Source organism: Brienomyrus brachyistius, chromosome 7 (genome assembly GCF_023856365.1).
Source record: "Brienomyrus brachyistius isolate T26 chromosome 7, BBRACH_0.4, whole genome shotgun sequence".
In the NCBI taxonomy this organism is placed as follows: Eukaryota; Metazoa; Chordata; class Actinopteri; order Osteoglossiformes; family Mormyridae; genus Brienomyrus; species Brienomyrus brachyistius.
The window spans coordinates 17,133,529-17,158,088 of NC_064539.1; the positions used below are offsets into that span (position 1 = coordinate 17,133,529).

The 24,560-nt window shown below is 43.9% G+C and overlaps 1 protein-coding gene across 3 annotated transcripts in view; it reads right to left on the minus strand.

Annotated features, from left to right (window-relative positions):
- The window catches only part of LOC125746087 (calmodulin-regulated spectrin-associated protein 1-B-like), a 36,231-nt gene that overhangs the window by 9,320 nt on the left and 2,351 nt on the right, over positions 1-24,560 (minus strand). For 2 of the 3 annotated variants that reach the window (XM_049019708.1, XM_049019707.1), the window contains exons 3-10: positions 12,607-12,869; positions 6,245-6,406; positions 4,997-5,077; positions 4,310-4,342; positions 1,430-1,571; positions 1,130-1,269; positions 863-959; positions 370-493 (exon numbers count right to left, since the gene is read on the minus strand). In XM_049019708.1, the coding sequence (XP_048875665.1) occupies positions 370-493; positions 863-959; positions 1,130-1,269; positions 1,430-1,571; positions 4,310-4,342; positions 4,997-5,077; positions 6,245-6,406; positions 12,607-12,869 (1,042 nt within the window). The remainder of the gene's footprint in view (positions 1-369; positions 494-862; positions 960-1,129; positions 1,270-1,429; positions 1,572-4,309; positions 4,343-4,996; positions 5,078-6,244; positions 6,407-12,606; positions 12,870-24,560) is intronic. The other variant, XM_049019709.1, reaches the window with a different exon arrangement.

The window sequence follows — 24,560 nt, forward strand, 5'->3', positions numbered from 1 at the left end:
CCACTCCAGGTAGATATCAGCATCATCAATTAAATGAGTCCTGTTATAGGTCATACGCTAACATGCATTTGGTAGAGGGTGAGTTTTCAGCTTCCAACAAAAGTGGGATGTTTCTTGGATATTTGTGTAACTAAAATATGCACACACTTAACAGCTAGTGTTGATTCTTGCTTTTTTTTGCATTTGTTTCTTGGTAAAAACCACAGTGTGACTCAGTACACAATGTCAGATTTGGTCCAATTCATAAAGGAAAACAAACAGAACCAAAAGTGCAAAAATTAATGCTTCAATACAAGGCTACAAGATGCCAGACAGTCACAGTCCGGGACAGGAAGACTCAGAGGAGGCTCTTCAGGATGCTGGTAATACCTGCTGCTGGCTTCCGTGTGCTGCACAGTGTCAGGTGCTCCAGGCGATACCAGGAAGCTGCGCTTGGTGGCGTTAGAGATGGGGACAGGGTGGCGGGTTCCCTTGGGCTGCAGGATCGCTCTCGCTGCACGGGAGTGATAACGTGTCAGGCAAACAGGCTGCGATCAAACAACCACCTGTCTCCTTATGCCATAATGAAACACGGTCAATACTGCCAGCCGCAAAAGAGAAAGTGAAAAATTGTAACTGCTTGAAGTGCTAACATTTAACAATCAGATTACTATAAAAAAAAAATACAAAAGTCAGCTTCTGACCTACATCACTCCACAGTGTAATGGTATTGAAAATGCCACAACCAAGTTCAGCAACTGAGGAAAATTAAACAAAGCAGACTTGTAATTCAGGTTAAGCTGCTTAACATAGACAAGGAAAGAAAACATCCAGGCATCAGGACACCTGTGTCACTGCCGGCATCAGCCAGGCAAACCCTTACCGTCTTTGATCTCCTGCAAGTCGCGGGGTTGGACGAAATCAGGCTTGACAACCTCAAACCACCAGAAGAGCTCAGCGACGAAGACCATGACGTTTTGCTGAGAACGAGAACCTGGGTTCAGCTGAGCGGTTTTAAAGACTCATGGCAAACAGCACCAGTGTGATTGTATATGCGCTCCGGGGTCTTGGAGCTTCTTTCATGTAAAACCGTCTGTGTTGTACTAAACTGGAGAATTAAGTTTAAATGAATGAAAGCAGCTAATGGAACCTTGAGCACAAGTGGAGCGTAGAGCATGTCCTCAATGGTCAGGTAGAAGCCCTTGTTAAGATACTCGTTGGCAAACTCCTTCAGGAGCTGGATGTTGTACAAGCTGTCGGCGATCGAGGTCACCTCCTTTAAGCAGATATCTGAGAGACATATAGATATATCAACGTTTCAGTTTACACAAGCCTGATACAATTGAATTGGATACTCAAGACCAGAATGTCATTCACACACAAAAAACTATACCTACTGTCCCGAGTGTCTCGGGGCAGGGATGCCATGCGTGCATTAATCAATGCCTACCATCTAGCTTCATGTGGTCGGGGCAGTAGTAATGGACCACAGCCAGCAGGGCGGCACAATCACACCCATCCTTCATCAGGTCCTCCAGCAGGGGGAAGTAAGGTAACTGCCGGCCAGAGAGGTGGTCCCTGCGATACCGTACCTAAGAGCGGGAATAGAACTGGATCAGACGAGCCTGGCTTTTATGGAATGGGCCGGTTCCTGTGGCAACTGGAAGCACTTGGCTATACATCCAGGTTGGTGGCCTCATTCTGCAGCAGTGGCACTCTGAACACGGCTTTCAGCACAGCACACCTTCTGGGCAGCCATGCCTTCCCTCCATTGGTTAGTGTCTCCCTCCATCCTGCACTCCTGACCACGTCCTCTCAAACTTCCAAATAAATAGAGGGGAAGTCCAGAGATCAGTCCTTAATGTCCCCTTCCTTCTTCCCTGAAAGTGTGGCTGTAGGACAAGCTAAACCACAGATTTCTGTGAGCACTAACATCACAAGCTTATAAGCAGCAGCCAGACGTCGGTGACCGGGCTCCCGGCGAGTGTGGACATTCACCCCGCTAAGCAGGATGCGAGCGCTTGGTGGATGTGGGCCGACCCACAGCGACGGGCCCACCTCATCTGCCTTCCAGTCACTCGCTGCTCGTTTTCATTCCCAGAGATTGCGGTGAATACCGATTAGGTCCAGCGCCAGCCTACAGAGCCTCTACGCAGCTAAATCTCACTCAGGCCAGAACATTCTTTGGCAAAGCTGCATCTATCTGCTTCATGTATAATTAAAGAAACACCACTAAATGCATCAGGATGTGAGAGTTCTAGATGGGATACGAGTGTCAAACACTGATGAGAGGCATGTGACCTTCGGATTTGTTAGGGGAGCTGGAGGGGATGTGATTCCGGGGGAAGCTGACTGGCACGTCCTGATTGTCCAGAGTTCAAAGTGTCCCTGGGTCAACAAGGGAGGGGCTAGCATTGCACTTTAACCAATCACAGTCTTCATCACCACATTAATTAAAACCAATGCTTTCTGTTAAGTGGCAAGGTGCACAGATTTCTAAAGTACCCGTTTTACTGTGAATGCCTTTTGGTAAAGGGCATGTCATGGATAAACAGACTAAGCAGGAATATGCAAACCTGCAGAGGCCCTAGAGAGCAATGTACTGTAAGGGTGTCTATTTCATGCTAATAACAGTCACAACAACAACAACAACAACAAACAAGGCTCGAACCAGCAACCTTGCGGTGACACACAGTGCCCCTAAACCCAATAGCTGGAATAGCCGAGATTGAAAATGAAAATTAACCAATGTGGTGATGTCATATGATGAAGGCTGATTGGTCGAAGAAGTGAAACACAAACCTCTCCCTTTGACCCAGGGACACTGAACTCCAGTGCACCAAATCCAAACAGACTGTCTCACACTCTATAGCCTACAGGCAGCAGGGGGAACGCAGTACAGCACAGCACCCCCCAGGAGGAGCGCCACCCAGGAGGAGCGCCCCCCAGAATGCCTAAGCATACTCAGTACAGAAAAAGGGAACACAATGCACATAGTATGGTACCGCCGGAGGGTATGCCAGCATAACGGCTGCTATACTGTGATAAAAAGCACATCGTCAAGACGAAAATGATCCAAATTGAATTTTGGGTTTGGGGGTAACGTTATGCATATAATGGCCATCAATAAAATATTTTTAAGAACAAGAGGAATATTATAATAGTTGCACAGCTACTGACAGCAAAAGGAGTAACTGTACCAATCAGCACTTAGCAACAGAGTGTCATGCACCTCTGCTATGGGTTTCCATGGCTTTTCTTGGCATGGAAAATATGTAGTCAGTCTTTCATCCCTCTAAATCAGGGGTCCTCAAAGGTCTACATCAGATGGCAGAGGTCATCATTTCATAAACATTAATGAATTAACTTTTAATATAGACAATTGGGATTGAAAGATTGGTTTATGGTTCACTGATCGTTTCCACTCAATGTCATGGGGGGGTGGGTGTGGATTATGACGAGATGGTGTGTGCAAAGTTTGGTGGTCCTACATTGAATTTTTGTACTTCAGACATGTTAACCCTATTTACGTTAACCATACTAATCCATACGGTGCATTTCTGGTTAGATTCAGACTGACTTGTGGTTCAGTCTGGACTTTTAGAACTCTTGCTCTAAACCATCCAGCACAGAGTGACCGCACTCACGGACCACAACATGGTGACCTCCATCCAAGGTTACATGACCCTGATCTACTGAAGAGCTCATTGAAGGACGACAGGAATATAGGGGAGTTAATCTGTAAGCAGGGAGGGAGGGCAGGGGGCCTCAGGGGGAGGATGAGGCGCTAAATGAAGATGTACGGTACTAAGCGAGTGCGCTCTGGGGGCCCCAGCATGCAATGGGCCAGCGCGTGCATGAACTGGCTGTTGGGGGAGAGTCAGGGTGACAGTATGCGAGCACTAATGACAGGGCGGGTTATGCGGGAGCCGGGCTCAGCGTGACAGAAGCAGTGACAGGTCACAGGTCACAGGTGCGCCTGGAGCTGTGGGTATCCAGGCCGCTTGCCCACCTGACAGGGCTTTGGGTGGCAGAAAGACACGGCTCAGGCCGTCCAGGTAAAACATGATAAAAACATGCCACCTTACAGAGGCGACAGCCTTCTATCACACTACGGGGAAAATCACCAACTGCCACAACAGGAGGCAGATACCCAAGCCCAGCCTGAGATATGGGCATCCCTTTGATCTGGATATCCATGCCATCTCTCAGTACCCAGCAGACCAGAGTGGGGGTGGGAGGTGGCACAAGTGATAGCATGCATTCATGGACAACCTACACAGTGGGAATGCCTTTAAAACAGGAAGAGAAGAGCTTGCAGTCAACTTACAGGTACTAGCTTCCAATACCATTTGGAGGGAGACTATCCAAGTAGCAGGGAGGGAGATTAGGAGGAGACAAACAGGAAGAGCAGCAGAAAGGTCAAAGGTCAGATGCAAACAGATGGGAGCAGATCGGTTTCCGGGTTAGTGAGAAGGTCAACAGTGTTAAACAGGAACTGACTCAGCAGATAAATCTGAGAGCACAATCCGCGTCTGTGGAATTCTGCTGGGATTCCAGATGAGTACTGGGAACATGCAGTTAAGGATTAAAATGTAAGGGAAAATACAGGACTTCATGCTAATAAAAGCATATAAAGGGAGATGTGTTGTCAAAGGCATCTGACTGGTCAATGGCACTGATTTTTTTTGTACAGCCACTCATACACATTATGGGTACTGTGAAACATGTTATACTATTCAATGGAGTGACAAAAAAAATCATAGTCATGCATGACACTGCCATGTCAGGCAGCACCTTTGCTACATCTGAATCAGTCAAGAAAACCATTAGGAATGAGCTGTGAGCATCTAAATCACAGTATGCGCCTTATAAAGAACAGGCAATCTGGCAGCTTCTGTGAGTTTCAATCACCAGTAAACATGAAAGCAGTTGGCCAATGTCAAACGGCCCTGGAGCGCCTCACCCGGGCCAAACATGTCACACGATAAGGGAAACAAGGGCAAGAGGCGGGTACCTTCTGGTGACTGGGAGACTCCAGGAGGTGCTGCTTCAGTTTGAGCTCCTTCTCTGTGATCTCCCTCATCTTCAGGTTCACCTGTGATGAAAGAGAGGTTCCCCTGCATGAAGACGACCACAGCGGGAACAAGCGGCCTAGGCTCTCTGCAGCGGTCATGCCCTGAAGAAACCGCAACACCCCAACCTGCTCTTTCCAGAAGCTCAGAGAGCTCATGTTAATAGTTAATTAGATTGCAGAGGGGCAAACTTCATCCAAGATGTACTGTTAGAATGGAAATGCAAAGCACCATAGCAAGGGGAGGGCTACATTAGTCCTCCGGACTGTAAGTGTATTTGCTGGTAATGGATAAGGGAGGGGGACAGAGAGCGAGACAGCAAGCGAGAGAGAGCGAGACAGCAAGCGAGAGAGAGCGAGACAGCAAGCGAGAGAGAGCGAGACAGCAAGCGAGAGAGAGACAGCAAGCAAGAGAGAGAGCGAGACAGCAAACTAGAGAACGGTTACAAGATTCCAAATGTTGCTGAGTCATCAGCCAATCCTGAGCTGGCTGACGGAAGATGGCTGGACAGCCATGGAAATGTGGGGAAACGTGAGCCAGTGTGTTACAAAACAGCAGTGCAGGGTAAGCACAGGGCTCCCCAGGGGCGACTCACTGAATAAAATGGAGAGTGCGCACTAGGGCAACAGCAGTGTGGTCTCAGAGTCAACACCTCTTTGTTATTGATAAGAAAGGTAATGGCAGACCAAATGGGTGGGATTGCCTTACTGAGGACACGAGTGTGGAATAATAGGTCAGGAATGAGGATTGTATTAATACTACCTACCTACAGAGTCCCAAAGCCTTTTCATTTTTTATTACCTAACATCGACATCCCGTTCATAAACGTGATGCTATTACCACCCAAAGCGACTGCAAGATTTCTACCCATTTTACTGAAGAAATTTTAGGTAGGTACCATGCACAAGGTGGCTCAAGCAGTAACACTCTGCCAAACCTCAGGATACCAATCCAGGTCTTTAATCAATATGCTATCTACTGCGCTATGCGTTTGCCATATCTGAATGCTTGGTTTCAACGGGATATTTTGCTATAGCCATTCAAACACAGTAACATTCTGAAGGGTATAACAATAGAGCCATCCAGCAATTTGGCCAACAGCCTCCAACGTGCTGAACCTCAATGCCATCTGCTACTCTGGCAGTTTATTTTAAAATCTTCTGGACTCATCCTGGTCATGAGGTACACACCTTGTTGATCCAGAAGACCATGGCATCCTCCAGGTCGAAGGGAAGCTCCTTGGAGGCACTGAAGGTAGAGAAGCGCTTCACACTGGCCACCACCTTCTCGATGCTGATCATCTCCACAGTGTAGGACATCATGAGGGCATCGATCATGGCTATGTGGGCACTCTGTCCAGGGAAGGCATAGGTAAACCAACAACTGAAAAGCTCAAAACACAAAAACCTCTGAAAACCCATCACCTCAAAAAAAGATCCAACGGGTCCCCAGAGGCTATGCAGACATAACATAGATGCATGGTACAGAAATAGGGTGCATCACGGACCAGTAAGCCAGCAACAAGAAGGTCCCTCCTCAGAATACAAAGCACGATTCCTCACTCCGCAGTTCATCAGCTTAGCTCTCAATGATAACTGCAGCAAGGATGTGAAATCCCTGAGCTTCACAGATCAAATGGCAGGCGTTTCTACAAGCAGCAAAGCCACCCACAATAGCTAATTCATTAACCATACCAGCTGCGGGCATCCCTATGAGTGACTGGTGACCCTCACCACTGGAGGCGAGGACCCAGCTACAAGATGAAACCGCTATCCTCTAAAATACTATAATCCTGGGCAAGGAATTATTATCACTAACAGAACCAGTGAACAGGAATCTAGTTTTTGTAAGGCACAAATTACATACAGAGAACACTTTGCAAAGCAGCATTACATTACAGTGTGCAAGTGGAAACAACAGAGGAGACAATGGCATGTTCACAAACCTAAAACAGGGTCCAAGACTCAGAGCACTGCACGACACACGGCAAATTTTAAACCAGATCTTTTCTAGCTACTGGTGGAGAATTAACTCTGCGATGGATAAAACCACATGACCAATATGCGTTGCCGTGCAGGACACTTCTCATGGACGTGACAGATGACAAGCACTTCATGGTTAATGGACTTTTCCCCAGTAAAAACCTGACACAGCTCAGAATCAGACTGTGCATCAGTCAGAGGCCTGAATTGTGAATAATATCACAAGTGGAACATGAGTTTGCACAGATGAGGTCCCGTTCTTGACAGCGCCGTGGGGTTCATTTCTTCTACATCCACATTTAGTTCACAAGTCTTTGAATATTAGCATTTGCACAATATTACATTACTAATGCTAGCTGTACAATTGTAGTTTGACAGGCTGTTGAATATTATGCAAGAAACATTATAACTGGCTACATAACAGTTCACCTGTACTGTCAGGTAAGCAATGTGAAGAGTGAAAGATAGAACTACTCTGATCAATAATTGCTTACATTTAGGTTTTATTTAAATGCAGTTACTGTAACTCCACCTAACCCATCGTTAAACTGCGTGCAGTCAGGAAGACGCAAGTGCAGTGGTGCCATTACGTAAACAGCACTATAATCTTTTCCTGTGCAGCGCTCAATGGTCCGTAGTCTCAGAAAAAGTGTGTTGTACAGAATTAGCCAATGGTGTTAATTGCAGCAGTTAAACCTTCCAGAACAGCATAAAAGATGACAGAGGCCCTGCCCAGAGACCTGTCTGAAAAACCACTAGCTTAAATTTAGCAAGAACACCTCCTGCATCTCATACCAAACTAGGTGCACAAAACTACTCTTTAGTGACATTTAACATTGTTTTCCTTTTCTGTAACAGAGAGCATTTTGTAGGAAGTTCCATGCCACCAACCATTCTTAAAATCTGTATTTATTTTTAGAAAGTCACGTTAAAGTTATTTTGTGACAACAGTACAATTACAGCAGTTTTGAAGCAAATACCATCATAAGCAAAACAAACACTATTCCATTTAATTCTTTGAGTTTGATATTATACATAATGTTTTACAGGGTAAGGTCAAAGCAAAAACTAGCACAACCAGCCATTAAAATGTAATTTCTTGGACAGGATCCTGCCATGTTTTAACAGACCAGAGTCCCAGTTCATCCAGTATAACGCAGATTGTCAAACATGTACACATTCATTCAACAGCAACAATAGTGACAAAAGGACAAATTCATGCTTATCATTCCTGCCATGCAAATATGTCCCACAAGCCCAGAGTGCCTAACACTGTCAGGTGGCGTAAAAGGGTAACTAAGCGATAAAACTCAAAGATGTTTAACAGGCTACTGGCGAACCCAGGAATAATGTGTGCAAAATTCAAGGCAAGCATTAACTAACTTAGTTACACATTATTCTTCAAAATGGATCTCTCGTTAATGTATCAAAAGTCTGGGTCCTTCTCAGACAATGAATTGTCATACACACACACAGGCGACAGGCACGAGATGAATACCACCTCCGGCTTGCCCTCATTATTATTTCATGTGGCATTCAAGTGCTCTCCCCCACCCCATTCTAAAAATCACAGGCTTTCCTCAACATAAGGGCCAAATTCACACACAATTCCTGAGTCATTTTGTCAGGGAATAAAAATAAACCAATGACCAAGCAAGACTTCCAAATTTGGTGAAAACTCATCCAAAGAAACAAAGGCTACTGACCCGAATCCAAAGCGCGTGTGAGTGTGTATATATAAATACCAGTAACATATTTTCAATATAACAGGTATATAAGTCTGTGTGATGAACCTCTAACGCTGACGTGCAAAGCACTCAGATCTTGCAGTGTGGAGCCAAGCCTAGCAGAGCATCTCCTGCCTCTCCTGCCATGAATCCACCTTTCCCAGCTGCACATGACCTCACCCTACTAGTTAATAGGGTGCGGCAGGAAATACCCACTTAAATGTATAAGGGGGGGGGCATTATCTTCACAGGGGACAGGAAGAGCAGGTGGAACCAAAGTGCTGTCCCTGGAGATAAGGGAGTGTCAGGCCGACGCGCCGCAAGTTGGCAGCCCCCCTCTGCTCCCCCTCTCCCAGGACACAACGGGAGCCGCCGACACGTCGTAGGCGCCGGTTACAGTTTCCCCCTGCGTGGGCGCTGCCTGTCCCTAGTGACACGTGGGGACCGGAGCGCCACTTCCTTTGTGTCTGGGCTGCGGCACGCGCTGGCAGAGACCCAGCCCTTCCGCGGGTGCGGCGGGAGGGGGGCGACTACAAGCTGTGCTCGCCGGCTGGTACCTTCGGTCCCGGGGTGCTGTCAAGCGCGGGAAGGCAGGCTGGCACGCAGAGGCTGCCCTTTTCGACATGTGCCAAAACCTGCCCTGCTAGACGGTAACACCAGGAAGGGGCACAGCACAACTTAAAATATTAAAATACAGTGCCCCCCCAGGGGCAGTACTGTGCAGGCCCTTCACGGACAGCCGGAGAAGGGCCTTTCGCCTCATCTTTGCAGGAACTTTTCTACTTACGGTTCAAATTTTGCCATTTAACTAACATGTTTTGTCACAAAACATCAAAAAGGACCTTATTAGAACTGAAAATTCAGCTTGATACAATAACATACAGTGCTTTATAACAACCACACAGTTTGCTATGTACCAGTCAGTCATTCTGAGATTTTCATTTCAGGCACTGTTTATATATTTCAGTTTATCATCCATCACGATTGATCACGTCACGTTCACAGTGCTACTGGATTCTTTGAGGTCTTTCTTACTTCTGCAGTGCCCTCCATGATGATTGGGTCAAAGACACATTGTTCCTCGATTTACTCCTCTGCTCCACAGTTTAAAATTTCAAATCAAACTATTCGGATATGATGAATGCGCACTTTCCAGACTTTAATACAAAACCATTTGCATACGTTTTGGTTTCACCATGTAGAAATTACACCACTTTTTATGCATAGACCCCCTATTTCAGGGCTTCGGTATGTTTGGGACATGTCTTTGCCCCAGACATTATGGAGGGCACTGTGATCTCTCAAGGGTGATAAGTCAAAACCACAACTGAAACAAGCATTTAAACTGCAGCAGATCTGATCACAGTGAATGAGGAGCATTCTGAGCATTTCTGGCAGGACTATTCAAGCATGCGTGTTTCAGGACTGTTCAGTCTTGTTTAATATGGATTAATAGTCTTCAATATTCACTCTGCTCATTTAAATACAAATCTCATCCTGTGTGAAGACACCGCACCCCCTTCAAGTCCTTTGTTAACACTGCCTCGCGCGGGTAACAGTAATCCAGAGGAGAGCCCTCACTCCCTTTAGGTGTCACACATACGACGACAGCCCAAAAGCTGCCAGTGAGCCAGTGGTTTCCATGGAAACCAGGCAGTGGGGCGGTAGGATGCATGTGGCTCTGTGCTGCGTCTGCCATGTTCAGCAGCATTTTCACACAATTGTGTGAAAGGATTTGAGCTGGGTGAATATTAACATCTGCTTATGCACTGATTTCTCCACAATCCTTCCGCGTCCGTCAATGGCACGTGTCTGCTGTGGGGAAGACAGCCGATTGGTCGGGGAAGGACCAACCAACAGTGCTGCGTTTCCATGGTAGCTGGGTTGGGCTGTGCAGTAGGCTTCACAAAGGCACCTGCTTTGGTGAAAGAACACATATGGCCAGGGAGAGGGCACAAGCTGCAGAGAGGAAGAGACTGACTACACCCACTCCGCAATCTCCTATCCCATTGAGAAATGCAAATACGCTCACCAGCGTGGCTGGAAGCAAACCACAGAGGGAACTAGAACAGGCTGACCGCTTTACGTTGGGGGGAGAGAAAGAAGCAAACGTAAACCAACCTACTGACATTCCCAGACAGCCTCTAATACAAACCGAAACACAAATCCATATTTATAACCGTCAAAGTAGGTTGTTGTGGTAAATTATTAATCAGCTGACTTTAAGCAATGATTTTGCCCACTTATGCCACATGAAATTCACATAAAACAATCGTGGTGACCCAGCAGGCTTTGGAGCACACCTTACGGCACAAAAAAACGAATCCCTTCTTCTGTTTATAACCTCTACACAACACACTTCCAACATCAAATGCAAATAAACCAGCTTAGATTAATATATTAGGGCTGATCAGCGAAGCCTTTTTACAGACAAAATCAGGCCAACTACATTACCTTCCTAACCACAGGAGGAAGGCCAAAGAGGGTCACCAGGACAGACTGTGGTTTGGATGGACTGATCCAAGCAAGTTCACAGCATCTTACAGCAGAATTCAGACTCATCTAAAATCTTACCGTGAACCAGTGAGTGAACATTATTCTACCATTTGGAAAACATCCATGCAGTCACTACCCAAAATTCCCAAAATATCTTTTTACATAAGACTTACTGAAGCACCACAGAACTATAGTACAAAGTATACAGCAGAGAATTCTAAATGGGTGTGGCAGCACACAGACCAACAGCCCACTAATCTGTGCCACTTAGTTGTTTTGCATCGGAAACAGCCTGAATAAAAAGCAGAGGCCAGAATAACATTTGAGCCAGAGAACATGGCATGTGGTGCAGCTATGACAAGCCGAAGGCCACCTAGGGCGTTTGCGTCCTTATTTGAATACTACAGTATTATTGTGCACGATTCAGCTCGGTAAAGGAAATTCAGATGAATAATGCAAAACATGTGGTGGCTGGGGCGGTTGGTCACCCAGAGAAAGCGAGCGGCTGCCGGAACGAGCGAGCAGCGGAAATCGCGAAGGAGGCTGGGCGCTGCGGACGAGGTCGGAGTGGGCCACTCCACATGAGCCGCGGCACTCCCTGCTGCAAAATGCTGCTAAACTGGCACCACAACAGAGGGTAGATGCTTTCCTCCATTTCCCATAATCTGCCACGCTGCTAACAGTATGACCATAGTACTCGGTATAGATGCACACTCCAAAACATACCAAGATGAAAAAAAAATTTGGATAACAGTATTATAATGGCTGGCATCTGACCAGGCTTATCTCTCATATCATCAATACATTAAACAAGGAAACGACACTGACAGACCATCTGACAATGCAAAACGGAAGGCAAAGCACACAGTGCTTCAGACACTCTGCCCTAACAAAGCCAATAAAAATGCTTAAGAACTGGCATTGTAATCATGCCCAGAAAGCAATAAGCAGCCACTGTAACGAGCAGCACATATCCTCTACCTCACCCGGCGTGCTTTCAAGTACAGACACAGTACTGAAAAAACAAGCAGTATCATATTCAGTTTTGTGCCAGTCAAACCCCATTTACGATGACATGTGGTTGCCCTCCAACAATGAACAATGGCCACATTTACCAGTCAGACTTCGATAAGACATCACAGCAGGAAGTGCTTTGCCCACCAGGACTCAGCTATGTTATTATAATAAGACTGGACACCAGGCTGGGCACAGAGGGCACCCAGAACTCCCAGAGAACTTGCAGAATGCCATTCAGAGGCCTTCCCTCCCCAGGCTCACTTCCACAGTGCATATAGGGACACGAGAGCACGAAAGGTAATGGGGATTCACACATCCTGAGACACTCACCATCTTAATAGGCGCACAGCCCAGGTCTGACTCGGAGACGGGTGAGTCGTCGCTCTCCATCACGTAGATGCCCTTGCGGGACAGCACCTGGACGACAGACTGGTGTGACTGCAAAGAGGCAGCCTGGTCACCCTTCAGGATGAGGGCACAGACGCGGCAATAGAGCTCGCCGGAGAGCAGAAGCCGGATCACAGGTGGTTTGATGTGCTCCTGTTCATACTGATCTGTGTAGAAGGGGTCCCGCAGCTCTTCCGGAATGTGCTCTGGAGGGCAGAGAACAGGCACGTCAGTCAACTAACAGTGTCATACACACTATGATATAGTGCACATTCAAAAGTAGCAAAGCAAGTTAATATAATGCCTTTTAAACAGGGAAGGGGTTCGGGAAATGCACATGCTTAAAGTTATCAGAAAATGGTAGGGAGGGGCGCCGATCCACATTTTTTCAATTCCGATCGATTCCCACACACAACTGCCAATACCAATAAAGATTCTGATACAAGAGCTCTTTTTACTTTAATATTTTAATATAAATAAATGTTTATACTCTACATAATATTTTTTTTAAACTAGCAAATGCAGATGAAAAAATGTATGCAAAAAAAATTCTTTAGACTACTAGAAACATGCATAACGTACTGTTCCACCTAATTTGCAAATCTTGTTTTAAGTATTTTTGAGGCATTCGGAGTTTGAATATCTTCCAAGAGAGTAAATGCAAGCGGCTAATCCTTAAAATGCCCCACAATGTTTCTCCCACTGGCAACAGCGTCACTTACACTCCACTGTGATTACAGCCCCTCCCATATCACCAGCTGTACTGCGCGAAACAGCCCAAGCTGGCGACTCCCAAACCATCCGCTGCTTTTTTCATTACTCGCATTGTCTCACACAATTGCGTTCGCTTTGTTTAGTGGGGTTTTCCACTAAATGCTGCTTCCACCTCTGAAAACTTTATTTTTACAAAGATTGCAAAACTGCTGTGCTACTAATTGTTAAAACCGCAAAACACTTCCAGATCATCACCCTCTGATGTTCTTATACTCCCATTGCAAAGGGTTTGTGCATGACATCACAGCAGGCGAAGTCAGTGCGCTCACACCCACTGAGTGGCTAAAAGACTGAGCCGCGGCGTTAGCGTTCGGCTTCAATGCTGCCAAAGCATCTCGAGCTGTCGTGTGATTGATTGCAAAAATCGATTTTACAAAAAATAGGAGCTATCATTTCACACACTGCCAGAAACTAAGTGAGTGAGTGTCAGACATGGATCAGTCACATATGGCCAATAACCAATCCGTATAATAGGCTGGTATCGGTGCCGATATCCGATATTCAGATCGGTATGAACACCCCTAGAAAAAGGTTTGGTTAATTCACCTACATTAAAGAGATAAGCGGCATATTAACACAAACTGAAATAACTGGGTCTTAACCCAGGTATTAACACAGAAAAGTTCTAGTGCTCACAACTCCAGAATTCTACAAAATTCTACAAAAGAAATTTGCTAAATTTTGACAGACAGGTCTAAGTGAATCACGGAAGAGAGAAAAGGCGCAGAGTTTCCCAGTCCAGGACAACGCAGCAGGAAGTCTTCAGCTCCGGTACCCTTATTCAATAATAAATCAGCCATCCTTATTTTTTTTAACTAAAATAAACCTGAATGTAAACTTTTACAAACCTGCTCAACCACAACTGTATTATCCTAAAACACACAGGGTTTCACATTCACCAGTATCTTTACTAAGACACGTAGATTTAAATGCAAGTTTAGGATCAGCATAAGGTTACACTAACACAAAGGTAACCTCATCCTAACCCAACATATGCAACTTTTACCTGCATGAAGCAAATTCAGACCAAGTGCAGAGAAGCCATACAACTCAATAACAGGCCAAGCTAAATTAATACCAAAGATCACCTTACGGTTTCACCGGCTTGGTTTAAATATTTACAGTTTTAATTCGGACAGACCTGGGACCTGAGCTTTAGGTTTAAAACTGCCGAGACAAATCAGCTGCACTTTGATGCACTGTCGTTTAAATGAATCAATGCTGGTGAACTTAAAACCCCTTCAGCAACATGTGGGACTTAGTCTGCTGCGTACTGCTTCATGCGTGAAGTCATTTACGATAAGCCTAAGCTCATGTCAGAAAATTATTATTCATTAATCTAAAAACAAATATCTATAGACCTTCTCCAGAACATGGGGGAGGGGGCTGTATCATCTCCGGAGATCCTCTATCTTCTGATTTGTTCTGCGGCCGCTTGTCATGATTCAGAGCCATCGCTCACACAGCCTGAAGGCAACAGAGCCAGCAGGGCGATGTGCAGTAGCTCTTGCATGTCTGTTGCAAGTCTCTGTGAGTCCCATGCAGAACACTGATTCAAAGGGACGAATGAGACCTTGTCGCCGTGCTAATCTCCATGCTTACTCAGTAGAGGGCTAGAGATCTCCCGCCTGATATAGTCACACATTATAGGCATCCAAATCCCCAAAACTCTTAATCATCAGACTGTAAGGAGACTCACAACAACAGAGGGTAAGAAGGGGCCAGTAGGACAAAAGAATTAAATCCTCCTGTACGTGACTGGTAAACAACACGCCAATGGTATCAAAAGGTAAGGGGCTGGAACTTTAAAAAGGCAGGCGTAGAAGCACTAATGCCACCATCGCAGCCCAGGCCAACGGGGGCACATTTATTCACCAGGAATGGACAGCATCAATTACAAAAGGTGGCTAAAACTGACAGTCTATGATCCATGCATGTGATGATGGATGGAAAGCAACTTTCAACCACAGAACCAACTCTGAAGTTGGTCTTAAACACACACAAAAATATAAAAACTGGTCATTAGCTTGATCATACTAATATAATCAACGTAATAAACTGGACACATCATACTGATTATAAAAGTAGTCAGCAGCAGCCTGTGTTGCGGCAGCCTCCCAGGGCCTGGAGTTACGCTGAAGGAAGGCATGCGGCTGAAGGCCGTCACGGCGCAGCAGTGATGCCCATGTGAACCCCGACAGAGCCTAAGATGCGTTCACTTCCCCCACTGCCCAAATGCCACCAGCCTCCTGACAGTTTGGTGCAAAAACGACTTGGCAGCGTGTCAGGTAGGGTCCTAGGGGAAATAGCACGACACTCTGCAGACCCCTCCCAATACCCAGACCTTTGTTCTTCCCTGCTGCAAAGCTCATCAAGGCATAACAAGACATCGACCACAATCTACACTGGCATTAACCAGGTTCATTGTATTGTGGTTTTGCTACGCTGCATCAATCAGTAATGCCTCCAATTTCTAGGTCTATCTTAGCAGATTGTTATTCTACAATTCCAACCAACAAAAGCTGTTTTAACATCAGTGGTCAATGTGCAGATTGTTAGCAGACCAAGAAATTTAAAGTGGGATAGTCTAAACATTTAAAAAAATAAGCCAAAAATCACTAGAACACCAACAGCAGAATACAGTGAATGAGCAAATCAGCACTAGCAGCTCAGCTGTTCACAAATCCTCCGACATCAGCAACAAAAGACCCCGCAGTAAATCCAATCCGCCAACACTGACATCATCAGCAAGAGCAGAAACAACACAGAGGCCGGTCATCATACAGCAGCACAGACGGAGGCACCGCGAACCCATATGGGTGCGTTCACAAAGAATCTCCCACATTTCCACCAGGGGCTCCCTAACCCAGTCTGTCACTCTATTACTGATTCTCAGCAGCAGTCTTGGTGACCCCCTGGCAGTGCTACTTTATCACTCCTAAATCACTTAACATGATTCTCTCTCAAAATGACCAAACTAAATTATGACATGACTAAATACATTAAGAAGCTTTCATCCACATTTTTTCAGTTCCAATCCCATTCCTATACACAACTGCTGAAGCATTGATACAGGTTCTGATGCAAGAGCTCATTTTACTTTAATGTTAAAATATTACATGAATTTTATATATAACAATTTTAAACTGGTAAATCCAAATGAAAAAAAATCCAAAAAGGTCAAAAAGATTTTAATTAGGCTACTAGAAACATACACAGCGTACTGTTCCATCTCATTTGTTCATTTTGTTTTAAGCAATTTTGAGGCATTTGCTGTTCAGTGTGAATATCTTCCAAGGGAGTATATGCAAGTGGCGAATGCTTAAAATGCCCCAGAATGTTTCCCCCACTGGCAACAGCATCACTTACACTTCGCTGCGATCGCAGCCCCTCGTGTGTCACCAGCTGTACTGAGTGAGTGAAACAGCCCAAGCCGGCGACTCCCAAACCATCCACTGCTTTTTCATATTACTCACATTGTCTCGCACAGTCACATGCACTTTGTTTAGTGGGATTTTCCACTAAATGTTACTTCTACCTCTCAAAACATCTTTTTACAAAGACTGCAAACTACTGTGCTGCTAGTTGTTGTGCACTCCCAGACCGTCACCCTCCTATCTACTGTTCGTACACTCCGCCGACTGCAAAGGGTATGCGCATGATGTCACAGCGGGCGGAAGCCACCACGCTCACAACCACTGAGTGGCAGATAAACTGACAGGTAGCATTAGTGGTCAGCTCGAAAGCCTCAAAAAACACATCTAAAAAGAGCTGTCATTAGATTGATGGTATGAATCAATTTAACAAGAAATATGAGCTCTCTTTTCAGACTGCCGAAAACTAAATAAGTATTGGATGTGGCTCTGTCACATATGGCTGATTCCAGATCTGTCTCACTGGTATGAATCAGTGCTGATACGAATCCAAATATCAAATTGGTACTCAGTGGGCTAAACCTCTGTGCCTGTGATCAGAGGGTTGTTGGTTTGAGCCCGGCCTTGGCAAGTCTGTGGGTCCATGTTCAAGACCCTTGACCCCCAGTTCCCTGGGCGCCACTATGGGTGGCTGCCATTCACAGCCAGCTCACTCTCACTTACAGAGAGCAAGATGGGGGAGGTGTAAAGAGGATTTTCCCATGGAGATCAATAAAAAAAGTATCAATCATTATGTGTTGGACTGCATATATTCGTTTTATTAAACTGAAGAATTACTCAACTTCAATAAATTGTATCACAGTTAGAAAAAGTTAAACGTTAAATTAGCACAAACCAGCAACAAAGTTCCATCGCCACTATTGTCTTCCACAAACTTTGCATGACATAATGAGGGAAGAAAAGTGCCATGTCATTTTAAAATCGTGACTCATTCAATAAAGAGCACAATCAATTAAAAGCTCTGCTAGAAGGAGAAAAGGACATATGAGGACAAGGACTGGTTTGAGCACATCTCCAAACTTTCCCCAGTACACCAAGGGAAAATGAAGACATTGTTGATTTCACCAGTAAACAACCAGTATCATTTTCATTCAAAACTCTACGTCAGTTCAAAGGAATTAAAGGTGCGCATATTGCTTTTCTTCATAAACACTGTAACAGGCAGTTATAAATTGCATATTAATTATTGTGCACAGAGCAACATTTGTTTCCATATTTCAAATCAATGAACTGTAGCATGTGAATCCCCTGGGCACCCAGCTGCAAGCTCCTCTGACTAGCTACATGGTGAGGGGGGGTGAGATCCAAGGTCATCCCTGTTAACGCTTCTCTAGAGAAGCGAAACCCGGGCAGCTTATAGGACAACTTAGGCTTAATGATAATGGGGGCAGGGATTCACATTGCAATATTTGAAAAATTTGCGACAGATTCTGATATTTGTTTTATAAAGTAGTCAAAAATTTAAACTTACAGACTATTGTCAAATATAACTGAGCCTATCATATAGGTTGGTGTTGCCAAGAGTTGTGCATTCAAAGAAGTGCAAAAAAATTTATTTTGCTCAATGTCGTCCCTATGGAATCCAAAACATTTCCATATCACTGAAGGTTAATGTCATTTGGTGACCAGTTGTTCTTTGTGTTTCTCCTCCTCACAAATGCACTACACTGTCAATGAGTGAGTCAGACAGCAAGAGGACAAGTCATTATAATTATTGGCTTGGAGAGCGCACAGAGAACTCGTGCAGTACAACTGTAGTAAAGAGACTGATTTTTTACACATATACTAAAGAAAAGAATCAATTATTGAAATTGCACAACCTGCTAATATTTGCTTTCTATGAATAAAAATGCTACACCAAAACAAATCAACTGATCACTGCAGTTCTTGCAAGGTGACAACTGCATGTGCATAAAACGTGATTCAGTATTAGCATCACACATCATGCAGGGCTAGTACAAACTAGCTGATGTGTTGAATGCAAGCACAACAAAATTGCAATTGCATAAACCGCATGGCGAAAAAAACCGACAATATTCATTTATACTACACATCAATGATATAGATTTCATTTAAAAAAATATTTCTACTAAAGAAACACTAAGAGTTAAAAATCAAACACTGGTAACAAAACCAAATATGTCTTTTAATAGCCGGTTGAGTCTAAATCGGCAAGTCCCTTCTCGTTTGGAGTCTAATCCCAAGACCGGCCTCACCTTTCCTTTTGTGTCACGTGCAGTAGAAAAGCCACACACCTCAGCCACACACAGCGGGGGTGTAACAGCTAACAAAATGCACAAACTTTAGTACAAACCTCAGTTGTGGGGTCACAGTTCTGTGCCATTTTGGTACGGCAGGGAAAACAAACTGTTTTGAAATAACTTACTATTAAAACCGCAAACTCAAGTCTTGGTCTTAACTACTAGAATGTCACAGAGTGAAGTAGTGGTTTCAGAGAAAAACATCGTTAAACGGTACTTTTTTTTTTTTTTAAACCAAAAAATTCCAACGTTCGTTTCATTGTTACCAAAGGGCCAAGCAAAAGCGAGATTCCATGTGGACTGGACTTGGGTAGGTGACATCCTGTGCAGAATCATCCCCAACCCGTGTCATGATGACGACAGCCTCACATCAGCTCTCTGCTCTTATCACACTATCTCCCTCACACACGCAACAATAGGGACGAGTATCATTTTAATTTTATCAATTCCAAATCTGATTCCAATTCTGCTCATGAAATTCAGTTCTTATCGATTCTCTGTTGGGGGGAGGGGAAGGGGGGGGGATTGTCAAAATGTTACAATAGCAAAACGCTGCATTTGTTCTCTTTAATGAGCTCAATTTTTACAACAAATGTCACTTGAAGCAGTTATGTCATTTACATATATTGTACTAAACAGTGTGTTTTAAGATAAGGTTAAACAACCGCAGTCTGAATCTTGGACGTCTGTTTGCCACTGATGTCAGTAATACTTTACATGTCTGAGTAATCTGCCTAGACTGGAGGGTATGCAGGTCCAGTTTCAATCGGTAAATAAGTTGGGTCTGATCCATGACACAGCTGAATACCAGAAGGTACATAAAGCTAAATTAATGAAATAATGACCAAATGAATATATACATACACTTTCCTTCCACAGCCATGCGTTTAAAAACAGATGATATCCACTAAAGCTATGGTTATTACACATTTGGCGTATACGTTTGTACATAAAGGCCGGCCTTTTGCTGTACATTTTTGAGTTGCACGAACTGCACTAATGTGTTTTGAGGCTACTCAATATGCCCAAGAGCAATAATACCGTGAACCCTGTTTCTGAAAAGCCACAGGGATTAATGGGGGATGTAAAGGCGTAAAATTCTATTTATTAATGATTTAGCTTCTGAAATGAAAGTAATGGTGACAGAACTCACACCACGGTATACGGATGAGTCAGTGAAGTCTGAGCAGGATGGAGGGGGCTGCTGACTCCTGACACATCAGCTGTGAGTGAGTGACGAGTCTCTTTGGGCCAGTGGTTCTCAAACTCGGTCCTCGGGCCCCACTGCGCTGCTTGTTTTCCAGTTATCCCTGCCCTACACACTGCTGATTGACTGAACACACCTGATCCAGGTAATCAGAAGCTGAAAGATAGTTGGGACTTGTGTGTGGGGCAGGGACAGTAGGAAAACAAGCAGACTCACCAAAAAATTGATGGCTGAGCTCCAAAACTTTGACAAGCTGCATGCGTAACGATCAGGAGATACTCGTTTGTACGTTACTTTGGACAAAAATGTCTGGAAAATAAATGCTATAAAGGGCTAGAACATATAGCACAGAACACAGGTACAGCTCTGTCTCCAATCTCAAGTTCAACACCCAACACCTGATGTGTCTTGACTTTCTTCCACGCAACTTTAGTGTCTAAAAACAGCATATTACAAAAACACAGCGGTTATTTCCTTCCCTAGTATGGATAAACACTTCTGGGAGTCAGAGAGAACACCCAAGTTGACCTACTGTGAGCACAGCAGTCCAACCCCTGCCATTCATTCAAAGGACCCCAAAGGACCACACATACAGGAAATCTAACCTTAGACAAAGATGAACACAGCAGTAGCATTTCATTGACAGTTGTTCTCTATTAAATATGCATAATCTAGGCGCCTGCATATGGTAAGAAATAGGTCATCTGCCGCACATAAGACCGATCCTCCTCCGCGCCGTAACCACACCCTCTGCAGAAGGTTAATGCTTGATGAGCAGCACCGCTCCACCCACCGCTGCCTACAAGGCAGGCCTTAACCTTTCAGGTAGTCTACGTGCAGTATTAGCCTATGATAAAATTACAAATCAAAATTGTTCAAGTCACCAAGAGAGCTGCTAAATGCTACGGTTCCAAATAAGATGTAGAATTCAAGCCAGGACAAAAATAGACGGAATATATAGATCTCTATTTTCTGCAACACAGTTGGGTTGTTTTCCCCAACTTAGATGCTGCACTGTCCTGGAAACCAATTATAAAAACATCTCTGGTATAACTGCATTTTAATCCACAGACATTAAAAAAAACTCCATTTTCCCACTGGGGGACACTTCTGCAGTAGTTGCTGAAGCAATGTATCTGAGCCAGGGCTCAGTCAGTACATTCCAAGTCAAACTCCTCTAGTGATATTAGCCGCATTCGCCACTAACACACAAAAACCACATCTACAACCTCTCTGCATCTATGGGTATCCTATCGAGTCACGAGCGAACGCATTTATGTCCGAGGTCCATAGTAAATAATATACAACTTAAAGCAGATGTAGTAGGACATTACTGGGTGTATCGCTTAGTGCAACCAGTGCAGGAGAACGGGCAGCACTGCCAGCTGTATAATGACCCCACTGTCCATATCTAACTGGTAATACAGTATGCATGCAGTAATGTATATGGACAGCTACAATAAGCAGACGATACAGATATAGTACCTGTACTGTGTCATTTCCTTACACAAACGTAAATACACTGCACTGTACAATAAAATTTCCCAGCAGCTTCAGATACTGTCTTTCTCGATTCCCATTGTTTGTGACTGCCTGCGTCGCAATTTTGTACTGCAATTCATGCTTTATTTTTCCATGAAGTTTAAGGGCACTCATTCTATTATAGTGTTCTATTTTTATATTTACACAGAGATTCAGACTAAAAGATATACGATTTATTGTTATTGGCTGATATTCGTTAAAATTTTTTTTATCAATATTAAAAGCAAGCAGCACCAGAGTTAAAGATTAGCTACTAAAATAATAGAGGTGATTGCATTGGGCAATCTGTCATTTTCTGTAGTGGAGGACGAGGAATTTTGTCAGCTCACTTGCAGTTCAGAGGTAGTGTTGCCACTTTCAATCGGAAGAAATTAGGGACCCATCCCATAAAACACCCAGCAAGTAGCTCAGAGGGAGGCCAATAACAGCAATATTAGTCAAAAATGCCGTATTTTGACTACGGAGAAAATTTCCATATCACTGCACTACTAGTTTAGACTGCACTCATAGTATCCCAGTGTAACAATGAATGAAAATACAAAGCCTTACCTCAACACATAAAATAATTTTCCTGCATTTAAGGATCTCCCTTGCAAAACCTTGGGAAAATTGTTCATTTTAGAGCATTCTAGAAAACCTGACAGTCTCCAAAAGATGCAATATGATTAATCAGTTCTGTATACATAAAAGACAGTACAAACACACACACATGCAACCTGGATTCAGATGGTACTGAGCCAGACAATAAATCATAGGAGGTGATGGAAAAAGTTGCTGACGGGGGGTGTATATATGGAAACAACACATTTATACACTTGTCTATTCTAATAAGTGTCATGCAGACTACTCAGTGGCTCGCTGCAGACTACTCAGTGGCTCGCTGCAGACTACTCAGTGGCTCGCTGCAGACTACTAGTAGCCAATGGTCGACACGTGACCACTGCTATTAATGCTACAGATCTGATACAGCCTTTTAGTCCACAAATTCATATGCTTTATAAAGACACTGAAAGTCATGTTTCATATAGATTAGTTTTGATTCATTAAATTCAATGTGTTTTATTACAAGTTAGACAATTTATTACAAAATCAAAAAAAAAGGAAATGACATACAAAATTAGAAACTAAGATTTTGATTTTCTGTGTATAGAGGATCACAGCGCTGACAAATGAGGCATTAACCATCTATTACAGATTTCATGAAGATAATGCTGTATATAGTAAAGACGACATCATAATCAGGGATGGTACGCAAGTCCATCCTTTAAAAACAATGTGTGCGACAATCGATTGTTTGTAAAATCATAAACGCGTACTTATTTTATGTGCATTTGCGCTGCTATGACAAGAAAATACCTTGCATTTTAACCTGTATACTGCAAATGAAGTAGAGTTAGCATACAAAGATTAAAATGCATCATATATTTTTTCATATCAGCGCAAATGCACATAAAATAAGTACGCATTTACACTGTTACCACAATCGATTGTCGTGCGTATCTTTTTCCAAAGGTGAATGCGCATTTGTGTACCAGTTATGTCCATCCCTGATTATAGTATCCTCTGTTACTATACAACTGTGCTAACTGCTAACATGGACCAATGACTCTGAGCTTCATCTGCCTAAATACCACTAGCCCTTGCAAATGTACGTGCTAAATGCCATGGTGATCAGAAAAGGAGGTTTGGGATAAGCATCATTCATACACATAGGTGAACAGACTGAAAACCAGCTGGCTTACTGAAGGTACGTTTTGTATAGGCCAGCATGCTACATAGGAAGAAATACAGGGACTAGCAAACACCTCTAAAGCAAAATTACACTTTATGGGCGTGAATAAAAGGTACCAAGCTTAGCCATTGTAAATGAAGCAAATTAAAAAAGGAGTATTCATAACAATTGAATCCTTGCAGTTCTGACTCCTGTTACATGAACAAAATGAATTACTGCCACCCAAATCTTAATAGCAGCCTTCCACAGCTATGCGCAAAAACATAAAAATGTACTCTGGCTGAATGCTGTATGTTGCTCTGGCCTCACATCACTGAAATTGACTACATACCATGCCTGAAATACCAGAACATTCAAATTCAGATGCAGTGCAACAAACAGCACTGGCAATCACGAAAAAAAAAAAATAGTTTGCAGTGAACAACTTCACTAATCAAAGCCTAAAATGAATGCCCAGTATCTAAATTCCAGTTTCTTTCAATACAATAGGGCTTTTAAAATGTACCAACATACTAATCTCATTACCTCTTAACACCAGTATGTCAGAGCAATTAGATCAGTTATGGCAGGACAATGCAGAATATTCACAAGGTAATAAATAAGGCCTAGAATTGTAGCAAGATGAAAAGATTCAGTTGAACAAAGAATCGAGTCATTCATACTGCACTGTCTCTGTAGTTAACCTTTTTACCGGCAAAATCTCATACCCAGATCCATTAACTATGACATCAGCAATATTCATGCTCATCAGGCTACAATAAGCCATTGGGCATTCCACACAAAGCTTAGCACAATACTACCACAGCGCATTTGCTGAGGAAAGACAGTGTAATGTGTTTGGATTTCCAGGCCCAACATTGTCTGGTGCCAAAGCTATCGGTTCTCAGTAGAGCTGCACTAGGTGCTGACTGCCAGTCTGTAACACTGGATGCATACACACCCTTTCC